The sequence below is a fragment of the Rhinoderma darwinii genome, chromosome 11 (assembly GCF_050947455.1).
Source record: "Rhinoderma darwinii isolate aRhiDar2 chromosome 11, aRhiDar2.hap1, whole genome shotgun sequence".
Lineage (NCBI taxonomy): Eukaryota > Metazoa > Chordata > Amphibia > Anura > Rhinodermatidae > Rhinoderma > Rhinoderma darwinii.
Window position 1 is genome coordinate 33,162,735 of NC_134697.1, and position 26,739 is coordinate 33,189,473.

Sequence of the window (26,739 nt, forward strand, 5' to 3'; positions counted from 1 at the left end):
ATCGGTGACCAGGACCGGTTTCCTTTTGGATTAGCTGATTTACAAAACATTATTATATATTATTTATTGTTGCATATATAGCACCAACATATTTAGACCTTTAGATTTCATTGTTATTGCTTCGTTTTGTTGTGGTTTTTAGATTTGTTTTGTGCTTTTGTAGAGTTTTATTTGTACAGCATCCAAGTAAATGTATCAGAACAAACTAAAATGATAAGGCTATACCTATATAAATATCTCATGAATGGTTTGTACAGGTTGAAGTGTAATTTAAAGTGATTATCACATTTTCAGGATACTTCTATCTCGCTGTAGTAAGGAGAATAAAGAACTTTTCAGTTGAGTTTTTTTTGGGGTAAATGATTGTCTTATTGTTGAGTTAAATTGGTCACCATGTTATGTTTGTTTGCCCACTGAGAGCCCATTGATGCCTTGTATACATCAATTCCCACACAAGAGGTGTAAACTCGAGGATCTGTACTCGGAGCCACCTTTGCGATTTCACCCTGAAAATCACAGTTTGAGTGAATTGCCACAAAGCCGAGAATTCTTGGCATTCTTTTTTTCATAAAGGGGTTAAATGTCTGAATTTGGGGGTCACAGTGTTATACAAATTGCAATCTAATCGTTTTTACAAGAACACACGTGCAATAAGAAAAGAAATGGGAGACAAGAAAAGGAGACAGACAGCTTGTTTTTTTTTGTCCTCTCTCCCAAAAGTTTGGACCAATTGTCATGTCCCCTGAGAGGGAGAGAGCATTGGTTTATCATTAAATTGGTCCATAAGCAGAGGGGCTCAGTGCCATTTCTGTTTGTTTTCCTAAATAAAAGACCCAGTGGGGTCTCCCTTGTACCATCCTGGCTTTATTTGACGAAGCTGGCTGTTTCCCATAGCCCAGCATGTCCGTTTATACACTGAACTTAACCTTACGGGAACCTGGACAACAAAACGTGGCAGGGTCTCTTAGCAGGGATGTTTAAATAAATTGTATCTTTTTTTATTGGTCCATTTAAAATGTGTGTGGGCCAATTCAGTGAAAGGAGGCAAACCTCTATTATGAGTGCCAGCATAAAACATGTTTTGATTTGGTCAATTGCTTGTATATAGAGACATTAAAAAAAAATCTATGTTTTTTAAATGAAATTAACTTTTGTTAAGACTAGAATTTTTTCCTCACATGTGTATGTCCCCTCTGTTATTTATATTTAGTTTTAAAATTGGACTGAATGTGTTATACGCTAAATAATTTCTGATGTGGTTGCTACATTGTTCATTTTGTGTTATTTTTTTATTTTATTTTTTTAATCACACTGTGTATCCTTATAGTATATTGAGATTTGTAATTATGACAACCTCTATGTGTAACGGGCCATCGGCCCGCTGCACATACTTGTGCGGCCAATGCCAGTCTCCTTGTCTCACCGATCTCTCCATAACGGCCCACGCAAGCTTTCCTTTATCTTAAAGGGGCAGGGGTATATTAGCTAATTGGTGCCCAGCCTGTGACTGATCACCTCTGATTATCTAAACCTGCTCATAAATGCCACACCATGCGGCGTGTCTGAGCAACAAGGTTCTTGGCATCATGACCATAGGTTAAGATTTTTGCTGTTTGCTCTTTGGATTTGCCAGAGACTTTTTTCTGACACTGCCTTTGGATCGCTGCTTGCCCTGACCTGTATCTGTCTTATCGTATTAATGAACTCCACCAGCCCTAACCTCAGATTTGTCTGACCACACTTCTGTTTATTGATTCTGGTACCACACTTCAAAAATACCATCTGTGACCTGTCAGTGGTTGCTATTGCAGAAGACTCTGGGTACCTTTCATGGGGATTCCCTGCACAAAATCCATACCCATCTGAGGGGCATTTTAAGGTGAAGATTGCAAAGGTCTCTTAGAATCCAACCTCCTCTGTTTTAATGGGTAACTAACCTTTCAAAAAACTTCTGACTTGTCATAGTGAGATGTCAGAAGTTTTGATTAGTGGGGGTCCGAGCACTGAGACCCCCACCGATCGCTAATACGAAGCGGCAGAGGTGCTCGGGTGAGTGCTGAGCCGGGTCGTTTTCTCGGAAAGCCAAGCAATATGGTGTACGAGCTCAATAGAAAGTTTTTTTTAAAGCTTAGTTACCCTTTAATGTTAGCCAGATCTGATAGTGGCACAGTGGGTCCACGCTCCTGTCCTGATACCTGATCTTGACACTATAGTGTGGAAGACCTTATAGTAGCAAAGTACACAACATATTTTACGACAAATACAGTAATGCTTCTAGGAGAGAACACCTTAAAACCGCACTCGTCAGAACAGATTAAAAAAAAATCGGAGGCACACGGAGATGCAGTATGGGCACATAGCAGTGTATAGGATGGATCCATAATAGGGCAGCGTGCATGGGCCCTAAAGATGACCGGTGTTGGTGGTTCTGTTACTGAAGTAATTAGCACTGTGTGGCTGGCACCAGCACTGTTAGTGCCAGCACCATCTACACTGTGCTTATCCTATCAGGCAGGTTTGCAAACACTTCATAAACTTACCAGCAATCACTAAAAAAAAAAAAATTTTGGAATAAAATAAATGTGTGTGTGTGTGTGTATATATATATATATATATATATATATATATATATATATTTTATTTTTTTTCCTAAGCTTTGTGCTTCTGCAGATCCACACACACTGGGCTGGTTTTGAGGGTCAGGTTTGCCCTGTTGCACCTAGTTATTGCTGTTCTTTTTAATGTAGGGAAGGAGATAGGACGTCATATTCTATTGGCACCATAATTTTATAGGAACTATTGATGGCAATATCCTAGCTAAGTAAAAATTCTGATGGACTCTGGCCTATTCTAATTACAATAATTTAATATTTCACACTAAATGTTGATAATGTGTTTTAACACATTGTTTTGCATTATAGACATATGCTAGTTAAAAGGATTAAAATAAACCAAAAGATATTAAAGGATCCTGTGTTTTTCTGGACAACGTAGCAAAATATCACAAACAAAACGTCAGGATGACAAGAGGTTAAATGTTGCCAGTAATACAAGGATTACTACAGTATGGATTGGGCCACTACTTCAGAAACGAATACATAATGAATGGTTCATAACTATGAATATCAATGTGAATGATAACATTTATGTATGGTTTTTAGACCATTGCTCAAGTCCAGACCCATATTAATGTTTCTCATCTACTAGACTGTCCGACCCATGCCACCCAAGCTGCCAACATTAACACGATGAAATAAATAACCTTGGGTCATATGTAATAGAACTTAAATCAACAAACTCAGGACTGAGAAATTTAGAATTTCAAATGATCAATTACAATTTTCTTTAGATATAATTGTAACAACATGATGTAATTTTTACTGGTGGCTGGGAGAAATAGAATACCACTGGATATTGCAATGTATTCCCACCACTATTGAATGGTTTGAAGTCTTTGAAATATTAAGTTTTTAAATCTTTTTGGCCCAGTTTCCAAAAACGTTTGATATGTCATAGACACATATCGGTAGTTTTTAACGTGGGGAAGGGGGGGATCAGGCTGCTGAGACACCCACTCTAACTGAAGCGAAGGTGCAGAGCGCCTTGCGTCTTTGGCTGTGATTGGTGCTCCCTGTTAGGATGAAGATGGCTTACATAGACATTCTATGTGGGCCGTCTTCAGTCTAGCTAGGAGCGCCAATCACAGCCAAAGATGTAGGGTTTGTGTACCTTTGTTTCAGCGATGGTGGGGGTCTCAGCACCCAGACACCCCCCCCCCCCCCGGTCAAACAAAGCTTTTGATCTTTCTCTGACATATCGAATGTTTTTTGGAAAGTACAGATACACATTAGATGAAAGTCATCCGTGCCAGACGACTAATGTGCATGGGGGTGTCCTGACTCTCAAGAGTGATCCTTTGTTGCCATGGGAGATAAGACGCTGCCAAAGGAGTCTGACGGCTGCCCCATCCCCTCTCCCTATTGACGACACATGCGCGCTCGGCTGAGCATGCATGTACATGGGGGAGTTAGGAGGAATATCTAAAGTGTATCTAATCCAGTGAAAAATAGTGATCCTTTTTTTCCACAAGCAACGTTTCAACGGAGTATGAGCCTTTCTCAAGCATGACTTTTTCTCTCCTCCATGAATAACATTTTGTCTTATATTACTATGAAATGCATGTTAACTGGACAAATAATAGTACGTTTAACAGGATCACGTCAACCTTCTGGGTTCCCTCCTTACAATATTTCATTGTTTTGTGTCTCTGTAGACTTACAATGATGTTGAGAGAAATGTACAGCTCCGGGGAAGGTTCTGCCAGCTTTAGTTTGCCACAATAGGTCTCCTGCTGGATAATTAGGGAGAGCTGTGAGACGGGGCCCCATATTAGATGTGCTAGATGGACCTGCTGATGTGTTTTGTGGGTTGGATACATTACTGATCTACTGGAAGAAAAAAATCTGATTGTATGAAAAAGCACCAAAAATAAGGACCGCTTAAAACTATACTGCATATATCTGGCATGGGAAAGTATACGTTGACCTAATATGTAATGCAGCGCCATCTTTATCACAAAGCTATAACTGATATCATGCATAAAAGGGTATTCCCATTAAAGAGGACCTGTCACTAGGTCATATAAGAAATGGTCTATTGACCTGAATAGCGTTGTCTCCCTGATTCCAGCGTTTTGTTTGTTTTTCTCCTAGATACCCCCACCCCGTTCCAGAGATATGGCCCACTGTTGTGTTGGCTCCCTCTATGCTACTTTGCCGTAGTTAGCCAACAGGCAGTGAACTACCCTCAAGCTGCCTCGCGCTAATTCATCAGTCAACATCAGAGGCGGGGAATCTAGCTCCACCCCATTGGCTAACTACAGAAAATTAGCATATAGGGATCCAACACAATAGTGGGCCATATCTCTGGAACGGGGGTCTAGGGAAAAAATAAAAAAAAAACGTGCTGGAATCAGGGAGACAGCGCTATGCAGGTCAGTTAACAAGTTCAACTTATATGATCTAGTGGCAGGTGCTCTTGGAAAAATAATTTAAATGTCTGATCGGTGGGGGGCAGACCGATAGGACCCCACTGATCACAAGGACAAGTGTCTCCCAAGTCCCCCATTTGAGTGGAGCGGTACGGCGCATTCTCGGCCACCACTATGTTCACATTCTATGGGGCTGAGAGCCGACCTCTGAACATGGCTATCTCCGGCATTCCGATAGAAAGTGGATAAAGCAGTTGCCGGGCATGCGCCGTACCCCTACATTCACATAGGGGACACTCATTCTCGTGATCGGTGGGGGTCTTAGCAGTGGGGACCCCACTGTTCAGATATTTATTATCTATCCTGTGGATAGAAGATAAATGATGTTTATGGGAAAACTCCTTTAAAAGTAGGTACACAAGGTGGGAATTATTCATGGAAAATATTAATGACCTGATAATTGGCTAGTTATGTCCGTCCTTAAGGCTGGGGCTAGACCTAGATTTTTTTTTTATTTTGTAGTGAGCGATAACTCGCTGTCCACAGGAATACTTTAGACGAGGACTACTCACAGAGTATTTATCTCACTACAATAAAATCGCTGTGATAAATCACTATCTATAGGAATGCCTTGAGTAGCCAAAATATTCCGTAACGTAAGAAATAGAGAAATCTGTTTGCATTTCAGAATATTTTTCCCATGAGCATACATTGTAGTTTTCTGCAGAATATTTTTACGCTGCTGAAATACATGTCAAGTACACCATGTGTGAGCGCACCATTAAAGAGGTATTCCCACCTTAGAAATTTATGGCATATCCACAAGATATGCCATAAATATCTGTTAGGTGTGGGGTCCTATAGCTGGGACCCGCATCTTTCTCAAGAACAGGGTTCACCCGACTCCCATCCTGCTTGAAGAGGCGGTGATGGATATGCCATAAATAAGTGGGGAATAACCGTTTAATGTTGATAAAGACCTGTCCATTTCCTTTAGATAGGGAACCTGCACCCATTAGGAGGGTGCACGTCAGGCTAAATAATTCTTGCTGGACTCAACAATCTTCTATTTCTGCAGTATTTTTCTACATAGTAAATAAGAGCTGCATTTGCCATAGAAATCTTCAGTTATGGGCAAGGTTGTCAAGAGGCATTGACTTAAATTTATGTATTGTGAAATAAGTGACATTAAAATGTGCCATGAGCTTTTTTTCAACCAGAGACATACTGAGCGGGTCTCCTTTGAAATGGCACTTTCTCATTTTGTTGTTCTATCTGTGGAAGCCAATACTGAAAGAAAACCTGCGTTCCTATGGCAGGATAAAGCAATCTCCCACTGCAGACCTGCCTCTCCTTTTGTTACCTCCAATTCACCCTACACAGACACCCTAAGCTTTCTTTCACTGCAGGTTTCTTCATGCTCATGTCCCCAAGCTGTGTAAGCTGGGTGGGCAGACCATAAAAAGCTGGGATATCCCACCCTCTGTAAATTGCAAACACTTGGTTTGCTTTGATGTATACAATGCAGCCACATAATAACAAATTTAGCACTCAGGTGTCAGGAAGAAAAGAAACTGCAAGATATTGTTATACTCTGTGGGTATTTGAAAGAAGAGCATTTTTGTTTCAATTTCTTTTTTTATATAGACTTTTTATGTAGCAGTTTTTTTTTCTCTTTTTGGAACTTCATGAGAAATATTTATTGATTTTACTAGTGTAGCAATTTTCTAAGAAAATTTATTATTGTTATATTTGATTTTAGATTATTTATTATCATTATTATGTTTTTATTTTATGGAGGGAAAGGTATTCAGATTGACATGTTCAAAAAAATATATAGTTATTATGATTATTTATTATTGGGGTTGAGATACTTTTATTTATTTTATATACATTTTTTTCTTTAATTTTATATTGATATTGCATGAGTAATCGTTTCAAATAAGAGTCCACATCCTAGCTGATTTATTGTTAGAAAATATAGTATTTAAGTAGGCCCTTTCATTAAAAGTAGTTTTCTGCTTCTTGTTTTCTGTTGTAGGACAGGTGTCTGACGTACTGTATACTGTACGAGTCATTTGAGTGAAGGGAGTCTCGTCTCCTTATTAGCTGCTTATAGTTCATGTTTATTAGAAAAGTATCGTGTCCAGGGTAAGACTACCTGTTATTACTGGGAATAATAGAAATATGTAATGTTGGGTGCAGCACACAAAAGGGCTTGACCACACCTAACGGCTTTGCTGCAGAAAATGTACGCAACAAACTAGAAGACAATTCGCTGCGTAAAATCTGCACCATTTTATTGTGTTTTTACTGCATAAAATTTGCAGATTTTTGGTGTTTTTTTTCCACAGGATTAGGCAGCACAACTTTATAGCAGAGCTGTCAATCATACTACTGCAGTCCCACCCATATTTAGAGTGAGTACTATGAGAAATTTGTCTATCCTTTTATTATACTATACCATCCCACAACATTTAAATCCAGGAAAATATGGAATTTTTACTTAGTTGTAATGGTCTTAAACAGATTTTTGATGATTAAGTGTAAAAACAGGTGGCCCTTACAAGGTAGACGGTGAATAAATGTTTTGAATTATAGTATATTATAATATGTTCTCCTTTTCTAGTCCCTAAAAATTGATGGCCTATCCTCAGGATAGGCGACCAATACCTGATCGGTGGGGGTCCGACTCCCGGCACCCCCGCCAATCAGCTGATTGCTCGGGGTCTGGCTACCAGGACTCCCGCCGAACCGCTCTTTTGAAGGGGCTGCAGTGCTCGTATGAGCGCTGCTTCCCCTTCATTCTGGTCTCTTCTCGTATTGTGAATCTCCGACAGTGAAGTGAATGAGAGAAGGCTGTAATACTGTGAACCGCCGCTACTCCTGTGTCTTAGATTCACAGTACGATCAGTGACCGGAATGAAGAGGAAGCAGCGCTCGTACGAGCACTGCGGCCCATTCAAAACAGCTGATCGGTGGGGGTCCCGGCAGTCGGACCCGGAGCGATCAGCGATTGATTGCCTATCCTGAGGATAGGCCATCAATTTTTACTGGCTGGAAAACCCCTTTAATACAAGCTGATGCTCTTTCCATAATAATCAATAGAAAAACATAGAAAAATGTAATCACTTTTTTTATACTTGAGCGTTTTCGTTGTCACAGGCTAAACTGTCGTCCATGGTTACTTTTTTGTAAAGAAAGTAACTATAACCAAAATGTAGAATTTGTGAATACTGCACAATTTAAGAGGGGCTCCGATTTTTATTTAATTCTCTATGCGCTTAATACATCCAATCTCTCTGATGATCGAGGATGATCAGCTCAGAGCATTGCTTAGACTAGATACAATTATATCCACTACTCTGCCGAGAGCAGGACTAGGTATTTACAGGATTGCAGTGCAGCCTCTGAATGTAAATTAAAGTGGTCTCATTCACCAACAGCAAACGCATATCTTGAAAACGGTGAATAATTAAAACACAAAGTATATTAGAAGGTTGTAAAACTTAGCAGCCTGCCTAACCGTGGCATCCGTCACCCATAGGCTATAATGGTATGGATACATCATGAAAAGATCATGAGAGTTCATGACGTATCTGTTAAACGGATACCATTATAATCTATGGGTGACGGATGACTCTTTTGGGCATTCGTTTAATGCATTCGGCACCCGTAGGTTATAATGAAATCCGTTTTAACAGATACCTCATGAAAAGCTCATGACGTGTACATCTATTGGATGTCTGTGACGAATGGCATACAGTGGAAGACCCGTCAGGAGAGCTGACAGATGCTCTTTATATGGGCCCTGATTCTAAGGAAGATATATATATATATATATATATATATATATGTGTGTGTGTGTGTTTTCTATTAGATATATATATATATACACATACATACATATATATATATATATATATGTGTGTGTGTGTGTGTGTGTGTGTGTGTGTGTGTGTGTGTGTGTGTTCATATCCAATGGTCTTGAATTTCTTCTTCAGCACTTTGGCGCTAGATTATTGGAATATTACAGTCTATTACAAAATAACCTACTTTGGGCTCACACTTCATTAATTTTCCAATTAATCTCTGCCGGTTGAATTTTTCTTTTTTTGTTCTTTAGTTTTTTTTATGTCTGCTGTATTCAGAAATAACATAAAATGAATATTGATCTGAAATCATTCTAATATTTTTTATTTCTTTCGATCGCCGCGGCTTCTGTGTAGAATGTTTTTCTTTTCTTTATCTCAGTAGATACAATGGTCACATCCCTGAAATACCAAGCTGCCACTTGATCCAAAAGCAGGGAAGCATTTCTGAATAGATAATGCTGGCTCAGTACACTCATACCACCTTCACACTGCACACTGGCATGCCCGCACCCAAGAAGTGCCAAGCAATTCTCACCCCCCCCCCCCTCCATCCCTTTCTTCTGCTATAATATAAAATAAACAAACAAACAAAACGTACATTACTTGTCCAGATTAAAACAGACAAGAGCTCTTCAGTGCGTTTGGCCACCACACATTATAGACTCATTAGTGAATGCTCAGTGTAAGGAAAAAAGGGAGAGGAAGGGAGAGGGGGGTTAGGACCCAAACAATAAATTTGGTAATATTGGAAAGCCGAGCAGATGTTTTTGTAATGAATGGAGTGGTACAATAACAAATCTGTGGAAGGAGCTCTTTTCATTATTTGGTAATGAATATACCACTTGAAAGTGTCTCGGGTGTTATTAAAAGCAGAGGACCTCACAAGACAAGACCACTTCTTGAAATGACCATTTGTTGTCTGACGAGGCAGCAATTCACGAAGGGTAAAATAACTATTAGCTGATCAGATTAAGGATGCCTCCTTTACTAGAGACGGCTCTTATGTGCTTTCTATTGCCTGTTTTTCTTCAGTCCAGTCTATACAAGTAGACTATTGTGGGATTGTACTTGAAAGGCTGAATTAGATACGAATAGATGAATGCCATCAATGAAATTGACATTTTTCAATTTTGAAAAAAGTTTTGCAACATTTTCAATACAATTTAATGCCATTTTACAGGAGAATTATATTTTTGGGTATAGTTAGTAGTAAAGAAATCCAGCCATTACATTAATACCACCAGCCTAATATTGTGTAGGTTGCTTTTGCTGCAAGAATGGCACTAGAGCATCACACTGCCTCCTTGTCTTATTCCCATAGTGCATCCTGGTGCCATCTCTTCCTCTGGTAAGCGACGCGCACGCACACCCACCCACCTTCCTTTATGATGTACTAAAAAGTTGTTCATCAAACCAGGCCACCTTTTTCCATTCTAGGCACTTTCGCCGGGGACAGGGTTCAGCATGGGTACTCTGACCAGTCTGCAGCTAGACAGACCCTTACACAGCAAACTGTGATACTCTGTATGTTCTGACACCTTTCTATCATAGCCAGCAGTAACTTCCAGCAATTTATGCTACAGTAGCCCTTTAGTAGGATCGGCCCAGACGGGCTAGCCTTCACTCCCCACAAACATCAATGAGCCTTGGGCACCTATAACCCTAGTTGTCTTTCCTTGGGCCACTTTTAGTAGGTTCTAACCACTGCATACCGGGAACACCCCACAAGACCGGCCGTTTTGCAGATGCTCTGACCCAGTTGTCTAGCCATCACAATCTGGCCCTTATCAAAGTCGCTCAGGTTCTTGCGCTGGCCCATTTTTTCCTGCTTCCAACAAATAAACTTTAACAACTGACTGTTCACTTGCTTCCTAATATATCCCACCCCTTGACAAACGCCATTGTAACCAGATAATCAGTATTATTCACTTCACCTTTCAGTGGTTTTAATGTTACGGCTCCTCGTGTAAGTCAGGTGTTATTTAATTTAGCATAAATGCCTTTAAAGGGGTTGTCTCATCAAGATATCATCACTCTCAAAAAAAACAAAACATATAATTCATGGACTACCGGGTCCGCCAAAGAAAAATACTCTCTTTCTGAGTGACTCTTGGATCTGTCTAGTAGGGGAACACTCCTATGATCTCCCTATGCCCTAAAAGGATCTGGAGGTCCTGGCTGCCAGTTTCATGGCCTACGGTTTTCAATTGGGGATGTGATTTAACTTGTCATGGTACGCTCCTACGTTATAAAGTGTGTGCAACAATTTTAGCACCAAAGAAGGTTTGGACAGCCAACACCAGATCAGATGTACACAGGCAAAAAGTAGCACATGCAACATTTGTGTAATAGTTTAGACTTTGCGTGCTCTAAAATTGGGTGCATCAAAGTTACGTACAAACTTATAGTCCAGCAAACTATAGGCGCAAACACAATTCTTATAACTCACTGTATTCGGTTGCATAGTCACCATTTGGGCTTACATTGTAATTTCCCTATCTTAAGCTGCATATACACATTAGATTTGGGATCTGGCGATCAGCTAGCGTGTATGGGGCCTCCAGGCTGTCTCCTGAAGGCAGATGTTGGGAGGAAATGAGCATTGGGGCTGATGGAATTCAACATGTCTAATCCTTTATTCTACTTCGAGATGTGTTTTGTAGCAGCTGACATCCCTCTCACTATTGAAGTAAACATACACTGCGATTGAGCCGAGCGTGAATGGTCATGGGGAGGTTGGATGAGTGTGTTCGACTGATCTTGTGTATGGCCAGCATTCAACACGCCTATAACTTGCCCCACATGGTTCAAGCCAGTCTACTGAAGTATGTTTTTGAGCAAACTAATGCAAGCAGTGGGGGAATATACAAAAATTTACAGCACTCTTGTCATGGATCTGTACAAAATAAGTGGTAAAGCCATCATGCCTGTTTTTAGTGGTAGCATGAAAATATACCCAATGCTGTAAGATTTCTGAGGCGGAACAGGATCAGTATTACATTTGAGGGATTTTTGCGATTATCTGAATTTTTAATGGAGGTCAAAATGCTTCAAGAATAGCAACAAAAATGTTGATTTCTAAATATGAACATCCCAATAACTAAAGAGAAAATATTGGACTATTTGCAGTTGTATGTCGCTTTATGTCCGCAGTTTATTCTTTATTCAGTCATGAAATCCAGTTATTTCTGATGAGTCTTGTGAGAGTGTTCACATGTCCTCCAGATGTTATCACTTGTAAAGATTACCTGTGACTTCCTCACCTCTATATATCGTGCATATATATGCCATGATCACAGGTAGAGGACACATTTTTCTGCCTCTTGTGAGCTGGGGATGGAATGACAGAAATGTTATTGTAGGCTCAGCCTCATTGTTGTCTTTGTGGTGGTCGGCCTACCTTCAGGAGATGTCTAAAGGGAAGGAATGATGGTAAGGGCTTTCTTTTGAAGTTGAACACATGACAAATTTGGCTTTTAATCTGCTCTCATGTTTCATCTAGCACTCTAAGATGTAGGATGACTAGAAGAGATAAGGGTTTGGTCACAGGATAGCGCTTCTGCTCCTTTCGTATCATTGGGAACATCAAACCCTCAATGTAAATAACCTCTTTAGCGGCTTTTCTTAGACACTACATTTTCCTTCTTTAGGAATGGCAATGACAAAGTAAACTTGTATCATTCGCGGTGACGTTCGTCATTGTGTGCCGGCTCTTAGGTCCTTTTTGAGTCTGGGCTGTGAACATATATTTGCCATTTATAAATATATTGAATGTTTTGGATTTACTAGTATCCAGTTTTCCGATTGGACCTAGTTTTGATATCTCTTGCGTCATGAATATAACTATTTTAGGATATTTAACGTGTAAACTTTTAAAAACCATTTGACATGTCATAGGTTTTGATTGGTCGGGATCAGAGCACTGAGACCCATACCGATTGCTAGAACGAAGCGGCAGAAGTGCTCGGGTGAGCGCTGTGCAGCTTAATTTCTGATTGGCTTTTATCAGAGCGATGTACGGGCTCAATAGAAAGTCTATGAGCCCCATACACCGCTCACTCCGCTTTCCAGAAATAAAGCAGCACAACTCTCACACGAGTGCTTCTGCTTCACTTTAGTTATTGGTGGTGGGGTGGGGGGGGGGGGTTCAGTGCTCGGACCCCCACTGATCAAAACTTGACATGTCAAAAGTTTTTTTTTTTTAAAGTTACCCTTTAAATATCCATACAAGAAACTGTAGTCGACTACGCTATTGTTTCCGTGACAAAAAAAGGAAACCAACTGCAAAGGGAAGCATAACCATTGAAATCAATGGTAATACAAACTGAAGCTATGGTTTCCGTTTGGCTTTCCGTTCATCGGGTCCATCTGATGGAAAGGTCGATTGGAACCGATGAAAGGAAGCCTGACGCTGATGTGAACAGGCCTTTATTCACATCTTTCAAAGTATAACCATAAACTAAGAAAATAAGAGCGAGAAAGGAATGAACAGAAAATTTGGTGTCCTTTTTACCTCTCACCCCTCACATATGCCACCATTCCTGGCCTTCCAGTATTTTTGTCTTCTGTTAATTGGTTCCATAAAGTGTTCCAGTCATGGCACCCGCAGATGCCTCTTAGGCCAGAGCTACACCCAGACTTTTTGTAGTGTTATTGATTCATTTTAACTTGAGTGTCAGCTGCAGTCCACAAGATTTCACGCAACTCAATGTATTCATTTGGACTGCAGCTGTAGCTCAACAGTTAAAATCAATCAGTAGCATTACAAAAAGTCTAGATGGGGGTGCACTGTACAAACTCCCATTCCCCTTTTTATATTCCGATAATGGATAACTGGGCGACACAACGCATGGCTCTTAGCATTGTTTTATTGCTGTCCAGTTCAACTATTAATCCGATGTAGTGTACAGACCCCCAAAAAAACTGTTTTGGTGGCTATACACTGGATACTCTCAGCCCTCGCCAGTTTAACCCTTTGTGTGCATCATGTTAATAAACTTGTATTAACAAGATGGTAATACACTGATCATCTGATGGGAATACTCTTGTTGCATTACAATTGCACAATTGTTTTAAAAATCCAGGCAGATAATTGTGCCGGACAGAATATTATCCTGGTGTGTCCAAAAATAATAAAAAAAAACATTAAGGATACATTTCTGAAAGAATGCAGAGAGCTTTTTGCAAGGATTTTAGCAACTACAACTACATTTGGAATCAAATCATTTCAAAGCTATCTACACATCCAGTGCCCTGAGAAAGTCTAAAGTCCAATAACTAGAACCCCTGTGTTCAGGTTTGGGGGATTAGTTCATGCACTTGATGTTAAAGCTTGCCCATGATGATCTCATGGGAGGCTGTTGCTAGGGCTGTCAAGCCTGTTTAAATGGCTGCTAGGGACAAGGCATCAAGGGTCGATGTTGTTGCCCACAGTCACGGTCACGGAGGGAATTACACAGCGACAATGAAATTGTTATTCTACATAATCTGCTCTTTGGAGAGCCACTGGGGGAAACGGGCCGGCCACAGCATGTATCCAGGGCTGTGATCACAGAAGCGTGCTGGCTACAAAGATCGTACAGGACTTCGCCTTCTGATCTGGGAACTCCAGCGCACCAGACGCTAATCTGCTTTATCAGCTATTTCGCTGACACAAAGGTGTTTACTTATTTTAACATCTCCTAGGACTCTATTTCTCCTTTTGTGTGGTCTTTATCCCCCAACAAGGTTTTAGCCCAGATTACAGATGGTGCCTCAGATCTGTGACACTGGATCAAGGAGCAGAGAGTGACAAAATAATGGAGTCCAACACATGAATCTCATGTCCGATTCCATTCTTTTGACTTAATGTATATAGTTTGCAACTTACTTAAAGAGCAGGTGCTTTCGTTCCTTTGTGCTGGGTACAAGAGGAGCAGTTAAATTATTGAGCAAAGTAGAAGATTATGATTTTCCGTTATTTGGCTTAATTTTCCCCTAAGCAGGTCATTTAGACGCTGTTCCCAGGGATTACCCAGCCATGATTAGTTTTCTGTATACTATGTAGTGCTAATAATGGGCAGATGAGATTACCCATCTGATACATTCCAGCATATTGTAATGAATGTTAACTCACTCCTAAATAATGTCCTTCACAAGTGTGAATTGTAAAGAACCAGTCAACTACACTTTATTGAAGTGGCTACTTATTTTCATGCCTTGAAGCTCTTAAATCGTTTTTATAATCGTGGAAGGTGAAACTTTTGATGGCTTGTTTTTATTTATATGCTATATTAAATGTTTTTAGCAAATTATTGACTTTCTTATGTGATTTCCTGAAGTCAACATATACTAATTCTGTTTATTTGGTCATTGAGTTGAACCTGTCCTGAGGCAGATGCACCATGAACAATAGGGCTCCTCCAGCTTTTTAAACTGGGATCTCACCAGACAAAACATTGCGTTACTCACAAGTGGGTGAAGTTCATGCCAAAAAGTTAAAATATTCCTCAGTTTGTCTTTCATTTGATTCATTAACGCAGTATAACATTAAAATAAACACAAGGCTCAATGATTTAGCAAAATCAACCATCGCTGCATCCAGAGAAAGGTGAGATCAGTATAAGATCACTCCTGACATAACCGCCTCCCCAGCTGCGCCCCATCAACAATTGGGGAAGGGGTGCCTCCGCTTGAGAAGCACTAGGTAGTGATCTGAAAATCTGTGGCTCTCTTGCAAAACTATAACACCCAGCATGCCCTGTCATGCAGCGGCTGTCTAAGGGCATGACCACACGTGGCGGATTTCCTCCGCAACTGTCCGCATCAATGCCGCACAGAATCTGCGTTGCAGATTCTGCTGCGGATCTGCACAAAATGTGCAGTAAATTGATGCGGACTAGCTGCTGCGGACTGCGGTAAAAGTATTTCCCTTCTCCCTATCAGTGCAGGATAGAGAGAAGGGACAGCACTTTCCCTTGTGAAAGTCAAAATAATTTCATACTTACCGCCCGTTGTCTTGGTGACGCGTCCCTCCTTCGGCATCCAGGCCGATCTCCCTGGATGACGCGGCAGTCCATGTGACCGCTGCAGCCTGTTATTAGCCTGTGATTGGCTGCAGCCGTCACTTAGACTGAAACGTCATCCTGGGAGGCCGGACTGGAGACAGAAGCAGGGAGTTCTCGGTAAGTATGAACTTCATTTTTTTTTACAGATAGATGTATATTGGGATCGGTAGTCACTGTCCCGAGTGCAGAAACAGTTACTGCCGATCGCTTAACTCTTTCAGCACCCTGGACAGTGACTATTTACTGACGTCTCCTAGCAACGCTCCCGTCATTACGGGAGCCCCATTGACTTCCTCAGTCTGGCTGTAGACCTAGAAATACATAGGTCCAGCCAGAATGAAGAAATGTCAAGTTAAAAAAGCAAGACGGATCCGCAGCACACATAACATGTGCATGACAGCTGCGGACTTCATTGCGGAAATTAGAATCTCCATTGAAGTCAATGGAGAAATTCCGCCATGAGTCCGCCACTGCTCCGCAACAGACAGAGCATGCTGCGGACACCAAATTCCGCTCCGCAGCCTATGCTCCGCAGCGGAATTTTACGCCTCGACTAAACGAACACTGCTAAATTAAAGTGTAAGTCAATGGACAAACGGCTCCGCTGCGGATTAACGCTGCGGAGTGTCCGCAGCGGAATTTAAGTGAAATTCCGCCACGTGTGAACCCAGCCTAAGTCTGCTAGGAGTTGTAGTTATGTAACAGGTTGGTGATCACTGCTATAAGGAATTGCAAAGAAAATGGCAGGCGATGTTTCTAATTTTGCAGCTCAGGCCCATCAACGTCAATGGAGCTGAGTGGCAATACCAAACGCATCTCATGAATAAGACGAATTGTTCCTGGAAGAAATCCACAGGATTTTCCATAAATGTCTGATCGATGCGGGTCCCTCTGTGACCCAAATATATCCCAAGAATGATGGTCCCCCCTGATCCTGTCCAGCCTGGTGAGGCGGCTGCTGCACCAAGGCGGTGAAGGTGGTCGGGATTCTGGATACAGCCGAGCTCTCAGAGCTGCGCTATTTCCATAACTCTAGAAGTGAATGGGAGTTACGGAAAAAAGCGAAGCACAGGGAGCTACGCTGTTTCCGTAACTATCAAGCTTAGCTGTTTCCCAATTCCGACTACCTTCACTACCTTGATGCAGTGGTAGCCTCACCAGGCAGGGATGTGGTCGAGGGACACTAGTGTATGAGATAGGTGTGGGATCTGCATCTATCAGACATTTATGGCATATCCTGTAGATATGCCATAAATGTCTGTTGTGAGGCCACACCTTTAAATACGATATTTTTTTTCCCGAAATATTGTGCATATATGAATGTAGTAAGAACAATGGTCTAATTCTACTTTGGGAGTCCAAGCGTCAGCGGGTTCTACAGTGTATTGGAGCAAATACACATTTTAATATGCAATGTTGCTGCTTAAGAACATAAAGTTGGAAAGCTGCCTCGGACACCTGCTTCAGGGACCGGCGTAGAGGATCGAGACAGCATTTCAGTATGAGAAGCATATGTTCCAACGATGAGACATATAGGCATCTGGTTTAATAAATATTACTGACCTTTCGAGTATCTGAGAAATGAAAATGTATTCTCACGTGATACTGATTTATGACCCATGGTGAGATTAGATTAGCTGGTGATGAACATTTTCCTGCTGTATTTTCAACTAAATTTGTTTGTTCAAAGTAAAGCCAATACTTCGATTCCAACATTGATTACAGACCATGATGGACCTTAGGCCTTCAGAAATATTGGTTTTTTAATGACCCTGTCGACAGATATTCCATATACATGTATTTATTTGAAAGCAAGGTCATATGTATACTGTAGAGGTGAGAAAGCCGCAGGTCACCTATGCACCATCTTCCTCTATGGACATAATGATCCCACTAAAGATGTCCACAGGCACCACAATGTTAACAAATAAGAGAGGGGAAACCAGTCCAAGTGTCACACTACCCCTTCTTACTCCAAAACTTCGGAATGGGGGATAGATTGGTAAAAATACAACAACTTTTTTTCATGCTCTCACAAGCTAGGGACTTGATATATCACTACCATGTGCCAAACACAGACCTCCTTGCTTGGATGGTCTTCCTCCCAGGCTTGATCAGATCCTTACCTCTAGTATGATTTCCTTTGTGGATACCAAGGCATAGATATATAGAAGTAATGTCTTTACCATGTCTCATTGTAGTGGCCAGCTCATGAACTGCCTTGGGACCGAATTCAGAAGAGGTGCTGGAGTTTTGGATGTCTGCTATGAAACTCCATTTATTGTATTGTCCTGTGGCTATGATACATACATTCGATGCTGGGACTTAAGAACAAGCTTCAGGTATTGTTGATTTTGGATGATGCATGAAACTGACTTAATGTTATTGTCCTTTCAATAATATTCTTATCCTTAATAGTTAACAATTTATATGAAAAAAAAAACAATAACCATTTATCTGGCCATACATAATATGCAAGTTAAGAGGTCCGATACCAGCTAGGTGTACCAACTTGATGCAACTATATGGTCTCCAATTGAAATTCCTACATTCAGAAAAACCCTAAATATGAGCTCAGTCCCCAACTCCTTTCCAAATCAAAGGGCCTTTAAAGCCATGGATCTCTACCATTGGTGTTGTAGACATCTAGTAGCACGCTAAGGGGTTTAGGTGTTCTCCAGAGCACTATCCAAGTTCATAGACCTTCTTATCTCACTAAGGACAAAGTTTATTTTCTATCTTCCTATTAGGTGATGTTTGTATAAGACATATTAGTAACACATATAAATAAGCCTAATTTTTTAGGCCATTCATCAATTGGCTGCTTATGGTTCATTTGGTATGTCAAATTTCATCACTATCTTCTGTACTCCTGGCCAAATTTTCCATTAGGCACACAAGGCTTGTGACTATGAGTGGCCTTGTTGTCCTCATAATCATGGCTGGATTATAGTTTATACAGCAGGGGCCAGTGCAGTAGCCTCCATTTAATACTTAAATACAGGGTTAGCAGTGTTAGCAGTGTAGCTGTATGCTTAAAAGTGAATGTCCACCTTTTATTATCATCATCAAAAGTCTGTGCTGATTAATTCTTTTAAATATCTGTACAGCTGATGAATCTCCTTTATTCTGATACAGGGCTCCAAATCCACTGCATAGATTTAAAACACAACATTCTGGCTGCCTGTAGTCACCACTAGGGGGGAGTTCAGTATCTTACTGCATACTGGTTTATTATTGAGTTCAATGTATAAGAGTTTACAGTAAGCTCCTGAGCCCCCTCTAGTGGGGGCTTCAGGCAGCTGGAATGTTATGATTTGGAGTTGTGACTGCTTTAAAGATATAGTAAGAAATTAATCTGCACAGAATTTTGAACCTTTTTGTATAATAATAAAAAAAAAAGTTATTCCAGGGTGGACGTTAACTTTAAACTTAGATAGAAAAATACTAGTTGTACTACAATTAGCCATCTTTAGTAAATGTTTGGGTCCACATTGAGGGTTGGTCCAGTCTCTTACACGGGTTGCTCAGAATCAGAACATTTGGCTCCTGATGTGTGATCTGGTACTGTCAGTAGTCCGCGTCAGGGCTGGAGTAATTGCCTTGTCATTTAAAATTACATTCAGTCCTCTTAGTCCCACATATGTGGCGATTTTAGGTCAGTTTGGCTTCGATAGCTAGGATGCCACATGAGCATTCTGATCTGCACAGTATCTGTCCACTGAACATAAATCCCCCATGGTACAATATACACATATAGTGCAGGTTTTACAATGATAATTGTACCAGGAATCCCAATTAAAAGTAGAAAGACATGTAGAACAGTCATCAGTTTTCAGGGATTTGTGAGTAGAATATCTGATCATGTAAGATGTCTCCCCATTGCCTAACACAAGCTTTATGTGTATATTATCACACCAGCCAAGGTCTGAGAAACAACGGGTTGAGGGAGTCAAAGGCATTAGAGGAATGAGGAATCGCACTCCCACTGCAATTAGAAAATAATTTTAAAATAACTTTTAATTACGGGCACTGGCACGACTCCACGGTGGATCTGCTTTGTTGGTACCTAAGTGTGCTTGACACGTCCAGTTCAGAAGCTGGTACTTACTGAGAACGTTTGTTCTTTCTTATACTTAGTCTGATTATATTGAACAGGATCTGGTATCTTTATTATTAATCTTCTCACAGATTGATTACAATTTCAATTTAAGATTAGTATAATTTTTACATTAAGGGAAAAAAAAATTGCATTTGTGGCCAATAGTTTGACCTTCAGTTACTTGGCCGTTCTCTGTAGTCTCTTTTTCTAGTTGGAAACGTAACATTCTGCAGGTAGGTGGAACTGTGTAATCGATCACAGCACTGGCATGTGGCACGCGTTACTACTATCCGTATCATGCTGGGTAATACTAGTATAACAAAGTGACCATATAACACTAAATATACACAGTAACTTTCAGCAGTAAATGAAAAAATGTTTTGGGAAAAAAATTATGGGGAAAATTTCTTGGAATTACAGCAGTTTTATTATGCAACTTTTTAATATTTTCCGCTTTTTGATATTTTCCGATATTTTGATATTTTAACTTTTTAAACAACTTATTCAAATCTATTATTATACCTGATATATATCAATTTTGTAATTTACTTACTTTTAAAATTAGTTTTGTCCATGAAAATTCTGTATGAAGTTACTTCCACTAGGTGCCTCCCTCCCTGAGAGAGCTAAATATATATATATATATATATATATATATATATATATATATATGCATGCAGAGATGCATGCTGCCCATACAAGTCTATGAAAAATGGTGGAGGGAGCAGGAGCTGAGAGGAGAGACAGGCTTCTGGTAAGGTTTATATCTCACCTCAGTGCTGGATTCTCAGCTACACTGCTCATATATTAAAATTAATCCACACAGAATTTTGGACCTATTTTAACCCCTTCCCGACATTTGACGTATCCATACGCCATAGTCGGGTAGGGGAAGTATGGAACGGGCTCACGGAGTGAACCCGCTCCATACAATGCCGGTGTCGGCTGTTTGTTACAGCAGACACTTCAGAGTAACTAACGGCATCGCGCTCGAGCGAGATCCCTCTTGTTCAACTCGTTAAATGCTGCGGTCAATAGCGACTGCAGCATTTAAATTAGAAAGAGGGGGTGACCCCCTCTAACAGCTCATTTCACCCCCCGCAATTCAATCGCGGGGGGGGGGGTCGATGGCTGCCTGGGGGCCAAATGAAGGCGCCCAGGTCTGCCATCTTTGTGCAGGGCTTAATAGTTGCCTGTCAGAATCACGATATACTGCAATACATTAGTATTGCTGGTTGAAGTCCCCTAGGGGGTGTAATGAAAAAAAGAAAAAATTTAGTTAAAGTTTTGGGTTTTTTTATGTAAAAAAAAATTAAAAGTTCAAAAACCCCTCTTTTCCCATTTTCCCCCTAGAGCATAGTAAAAAAAAAAATATACATAACTGGTATCGCCACGTCCGTAAAAGTCTGAACTAATACAATGTATCATTATTTAACCCGCACGGTGAACGCCGTAAAAAAAAAAAAAATTGTAAACGCCATCTCTTTTTTTTGGTCACCTCATCTCCCACAAAAAATGAACTAAAAAGTGATCAAAACGTCAAAATGGTATTCTTAAAACTACAGCTTATCCAGCAAAAAATAAGCCCTCATACCACTTAATCGACGGAAAAATAAAAAAGATATGGCTCTGGGAATTTGGCGACACAAAATAAATTTTCTTTTTTACACTTAGGTTTTTACTTGTATATAAAATATAATATTTGGTATCGCCGTAATCGTATTGACCCGCAGAATAAAGTTAACATGTTGTTTTAATTGCACAGTGAATTATGTAAATACTGCGCGCAAAAAAACATGGAGGAATCGGTTTTTTTCATTTTCTACCCCACAAATATTTTTTTTATCCCGTTTCCTAGTACATTATACGGCACAATAAATGGTGCTATGAAAAACTACAACTCGTCCCGCAAAAATCAAGCCCTCATAGTACTATATCGGCGGAAAAATAAAGACTTTATGGCTTTTGGAAAGTGGGGAGGAAAAAACGAAAATTTAAATCTGAAAAAGGGCTGCGGCGGGAAGGGGTTAAATGAAAAGAAAAAAATGGTGTTGTAGACGTTCACTTTTGTTGTAGGAAATCTGACGACTTCTCCTGCCAACAAGCTAAAACGTTCCCAACGTTTATTGTGAATACCAGAGTGGTAGTTTGTCAATTGGTACTGATCGGTCATAACTATACGCGAGTAGATCACATTAGTGAAGTCTGTGATTTGGACCAGCACTGATTTCCAGAAAAAGATCATTCTAAGGGCCATTCACATCTGATTTTGTGGTGAGCGTGGTTTTCTTTGCATTTAGAGGTGTGGAGATTCTGCTGGTTTCTCCTTGCACTCTGTATGCCGTTTTATCTGCACTCTGCAGAGAGTCATGTGACCTGCTCATCATCAGAGCTCCCACAAGGCACTGCTGTCCAAATCCAGTAGAATTTTGAATTTTAGCTTTGAACGGAGAATAAAACATAATATAATTTTAAAAAAGCAGCACAAGATACGTAAAGCAGGGTATTAGGAAAAATATTCAACATTATAGGACTATTTAATGTGTGGAGTAATGTAAATATATTGAGCAGAATTGGAGTTTCCCTTTAAGCGTCATTCTAAAAGCAGAGTTCTTTTAAGCAGATGCTATTTGCAGTATATCAATGGTAATGCCTGGGTGCACAATATATAAGTGATGTACACTGGCTGCCAGCAGTATGCGGCATCCAGCAGCTCAGATCTATCGATTGGGTACATTACCACTTAGCACAGAGTCAGTGTGACTGCACATAAGGTCAAGGGGAACACTTTGTTTACTGTCAGCGTCCTACATTAATGGGAGAAGGACAGGTCGGGTCTCCATAGAATTGATTATCTTTCAGCCATGGGTCTTTTTTGCCAGATACTAATTGGTCTTCCTCCTTTTCAGTTATTGGGATCGACAAGATGTCAGACAATTGAAAGCGATGCCATCCTATTATAATTTATTAATGCAGATCCCTGTAGAACACTGAACATTCATAGGTAATGGCAGATACTGATTTGCCACCTTATCTAATGCTGAAGCCACAGCTGGTGACGTTGGAGAATACAGCGGGGGGTTTCTGGAACCCCAGAAACTGAGGAATTATATTATGTTTAGTAGAACTGTAGCTGCTGATAGGCGGTGAGTTGTATCAGGTCTTCTCAGCTGTGGCATGTTGTGACTTATAGTTCCATCATAGCAGAAACACGATGCCAAAGTGACCTGATAAAGGTTTTCCCAAAAATACCTTCTATGACCAGTCATTAAAATCCCATTGGTGAGAGTCTGGCTCCTGGTTCCCCACCATTCCTGATGATTAATGGATTCTGACCCAGACTTCATTAGAGATAAAGATGCACATGACTAAAAATAATAGGACCAATAGCATAGGGTGCCCCATAGAAAATATGAAAATGGGCCCTAACCCAGGGCAAAAGGACATTTCATTGCTTCATGGTTTTGCCAACCGTTCTGGCTAGTGGCTTTCAAAAGGGTCAGCAGCTTAGAAAAAGAGCCACTACTCATTGTGTGAAATAAAGTAGTGATCGTGGGGTAGACTTATTTTTGGACTTGCTATCAGAAGTCCCATTTAAAGCGGTGGTTTTCAGAGATAAAATGATGGCATATCGTCGGTCATTGACTATAGAGGGCCAACCATGAGGTTGTCCAGAGAAAGCCCAGCAGAGCAGACAGTACATTTCCGGGCATTGCTGCCACTTAGTTCTATCAACCAGCCGGGGGCATCGTGGTTGGACTCCCGCAGATTGGACATAGATGGCATATCCTAGCAACTTGATACAACACCAAAAAAGCAACAATATAGTGCTAGACCAATAAGCGTATTCTTTTAAAAAGATAAATCTTTATTTCAGGATACAAAAATATATAAAAAAATGTATAAGATGAGACAATGTAGACATAAAACCTGTGAATGAAGCCGAACAGGCTAATTCATAGTGATATAAAGTTATACACGTATGTACATGTCATACAAACTAGTGCATTTATGAATTCTATACATTAAAGTGCAAGTGCAAAAAATTCTTGATGAGCGCAGTAAAGCCAGAGCTGAAATATGAAGGGTAGTTGCTTTAGTTTGATTTTGATTCAGGGACAACATTTTTTTTAACCACCAAAGTAATTTCTACTGTGTTTAAAGATTTTGTTTTTGAGAGAGAAGTCCTATTATATCAATCCAAGCCAGGTCATCCTTGAGATTCAGATCTGGACAAAGACCGGAGATATTCGTCCTGGGGTTACATGACATCTGTGCACCTTAGGCCCCATGCACACGACCGTAAAAATGGTCCGTAATTGCTCAATCGCAATTACTGTCCGCAGTTACGGACGCATTAATTTCTATTGTCGACGGACACCTTTGTATGGGAGCACGGGGGGCGAAAATGCATGCTGCTGCCCGTGGCCATTGGTGGCTGGCCGTGTCCACAATTGCGTCCTGTGATTACGGGCACGGTTGTGTGCCCGAGGCCTTACCCTGTGCTGAGATGCTGTTGTACATCACATCACTTCTCATGGTCTCCACGCCTCAGAAAATATTTTGTTGGTAAATTTAGGAAAAGTGGGAGGAGTTAACCAGGAGGTCGCAGGGCTATCATTGGTATAACAGATCTTAAGCAAGCAAATGGCGCGAATGATCGCTTCAAATCTACGCCTGCTCGCACTTTACTCCAACAAACTTTTTTGTTTTAGACTAGCTTATTGTGTTTGGACTGTAAGCCGGATTGCTCCAAGGAGACCCATGAAGATGGGAGAACATTCATCTCTCTTCATATGGTACTCTGGTCAGAATCGCACCAATGCCCCTCGTGCTGCAAGTCAATAGCACTAACTTTATAAATTATTCCTTTTCATAATGCCAGAAACTCTCTGTAATTAAAAAGGGGGAGGTTGTGAGTTCGATGTTGATTTAGCATCCATGCTTAGAGACTCTGCAATGCAGGAGCCGATGAAGCAGAGCCAATGGAACGCTTCCCTTCTGCAACGAGAAACTACTTTAAAATGCTATTGATCCACGCACACACTAAGGGCTACTTAGGGATTTCCTGCTTCTCATCTGCGCTTGACCTAAAAGTGTAGGAAATATAATCATCAATACAGTAAGTTCCCTCCCTGTAGAACGTGTCTCCCTCAAGATGCACTCTGCAGGGGGGTCTCGGGGCCTGTTGTGAGGATTGATCCTTCTGGAGTTATTTTTACTCCAGTGACCTTGTAGTTATCCACGTATTAGTATTTTCTTTGGTGACCGTTTATAGTTTATTAAAGAACACTGGGAAAATCTGCAGAATGTGCACATAAGGTTCTGTTTATGCGATCCTCATCCATGGATACCATGAATGTACATAAACACGACCGCGCCATCGGGTACTATCCAATTATGGTCCACCACTGCCGAGGGCACACAGGAATTAATGCACAACTAATCTTTGGGGCAAGCAGCCTGTGGAAATGGTTAATGTTTTTGAACTCTGGCGTAGAACCAGGAGCATCAACAAAACTTAACGTGCCAAATTAGTGGATGCTGAGAGTGCCCCAGTATCGCCATCCCCCAGATCCTACTCTAATCCTGCCACGAGCTGGACAGCGCCGTTTAATGAAGTCGGATCTGTCAGGGTCTCTCAGGGAAATGAGAAAGGCTTTGAGCTCCCCCTGCCATGTTTATTCCCCTAAAACTACTGACGCATTGTGTTTCTGTCACACTACGACACCTAGCGAACTGGTCTGGGAGGGTTGTACCGTTTTCTTTCCTAGTGCACCCTATCGGTTTCCTGTAGTTGCCATAGTTAACACCTCATGATCAGTGCGTTTTAAGATGTTTAAACAAATGTCCCTGACATAGCCCTTTACACACCTATAATGTGACATCGTGCGTGTGACATCATCCCCAGATATGGAGACATAAATTAAATACAACATGTCTCTAGCATGGGCCACGGGTGTAACTGGCGTTTCCGTCTGGCTAACGTGGGTCTTTACTCTAAATTTATAGGGTCGGCATCCCTTGTGAGTCCACCACCCGTGAAGCCCCTTCTGTATTATCTCCATCTCTGACATCATTACCTGTTTGGGAGCCTACAAAACTTTGACATCAGACCACTGCAATTTACAGCTGTCAATCTATTTTTCTAAAAAAAAATTACAGTACTAATGTATTATTTTTTTCATTTTTTGGGGCTTTTTAGGAAGTGTGTGAAAGAATGGGAGGAACCCCATGACAGTGCACTGTACTGCATACAAAGTGACGGGAACAATATGATAGCCAGTGGGTCTTCATATTATGGAGTTGTCAGACTGTGGGACAAAAGAATGAATCAATGTTTACAGGTGAGTGCAGAGAACACCCTCTCTCTATAATACATATATAATCGAGCATAACAACACTGTAAACGATCTCCTGTCCAGTGTAGGCAACCAATTAGGTTTACAAATATCCATCATGAATATAGAATTCATTACCCACCACTACATCAAGATTTTTGAGGAAGGAATGGTAATAGTTTTCACTCTCAGGGAACCCCTATTTTCAGGTGTTCCCCATGTTAATGAGGTTGGTACTCGCTGAGATTTAAGACTTTTTCACAGGCCTATGATCAGGGAATGGAGCACTCGTTCCTAAACATCAGCCGGTGTAAAAGGGCTCAGCGATCAGCCGACACCCGATCAAACGCTCATTAGTCAGTTGTAGGCAGCACCCCATGTAAGT

At 40.8% G+C, this 26,739-nt stretch overlaps 1 protein-coding gene across 3 annotated transcripts in view; it reads left to right on the forward strand.

Annotated features, from left to right (window-relative positions):
- Positions 1-26,739, forward strand: part of FBXW4 (F-box and WD repeat domain containing 4) — a 148,613-nt gene that overhangs the window by 114,601 nt on the left and 7,273 nt on the right. For all 3 annotated transcript variants that reach the window (XR_012851004.1, XM_075841030.1, XM_075841029.1), the window contains 2 exons: positions 18,113-18,253; positions 26,219-26,360. Coding sequence is in view for 2 of the 3 variants with exons in the window: in XM_075841030.1 (XP_075697145.1) it covers positions 18,113-18,253; positions 26,219-26,360 (283 nt within the window). In the remaining variant the exon portion in view is untranslated. The remainder of the gene's footprint in view (positions 1-18,112; positions 18,254-26,218; positions 26,361-26,739) is intronic.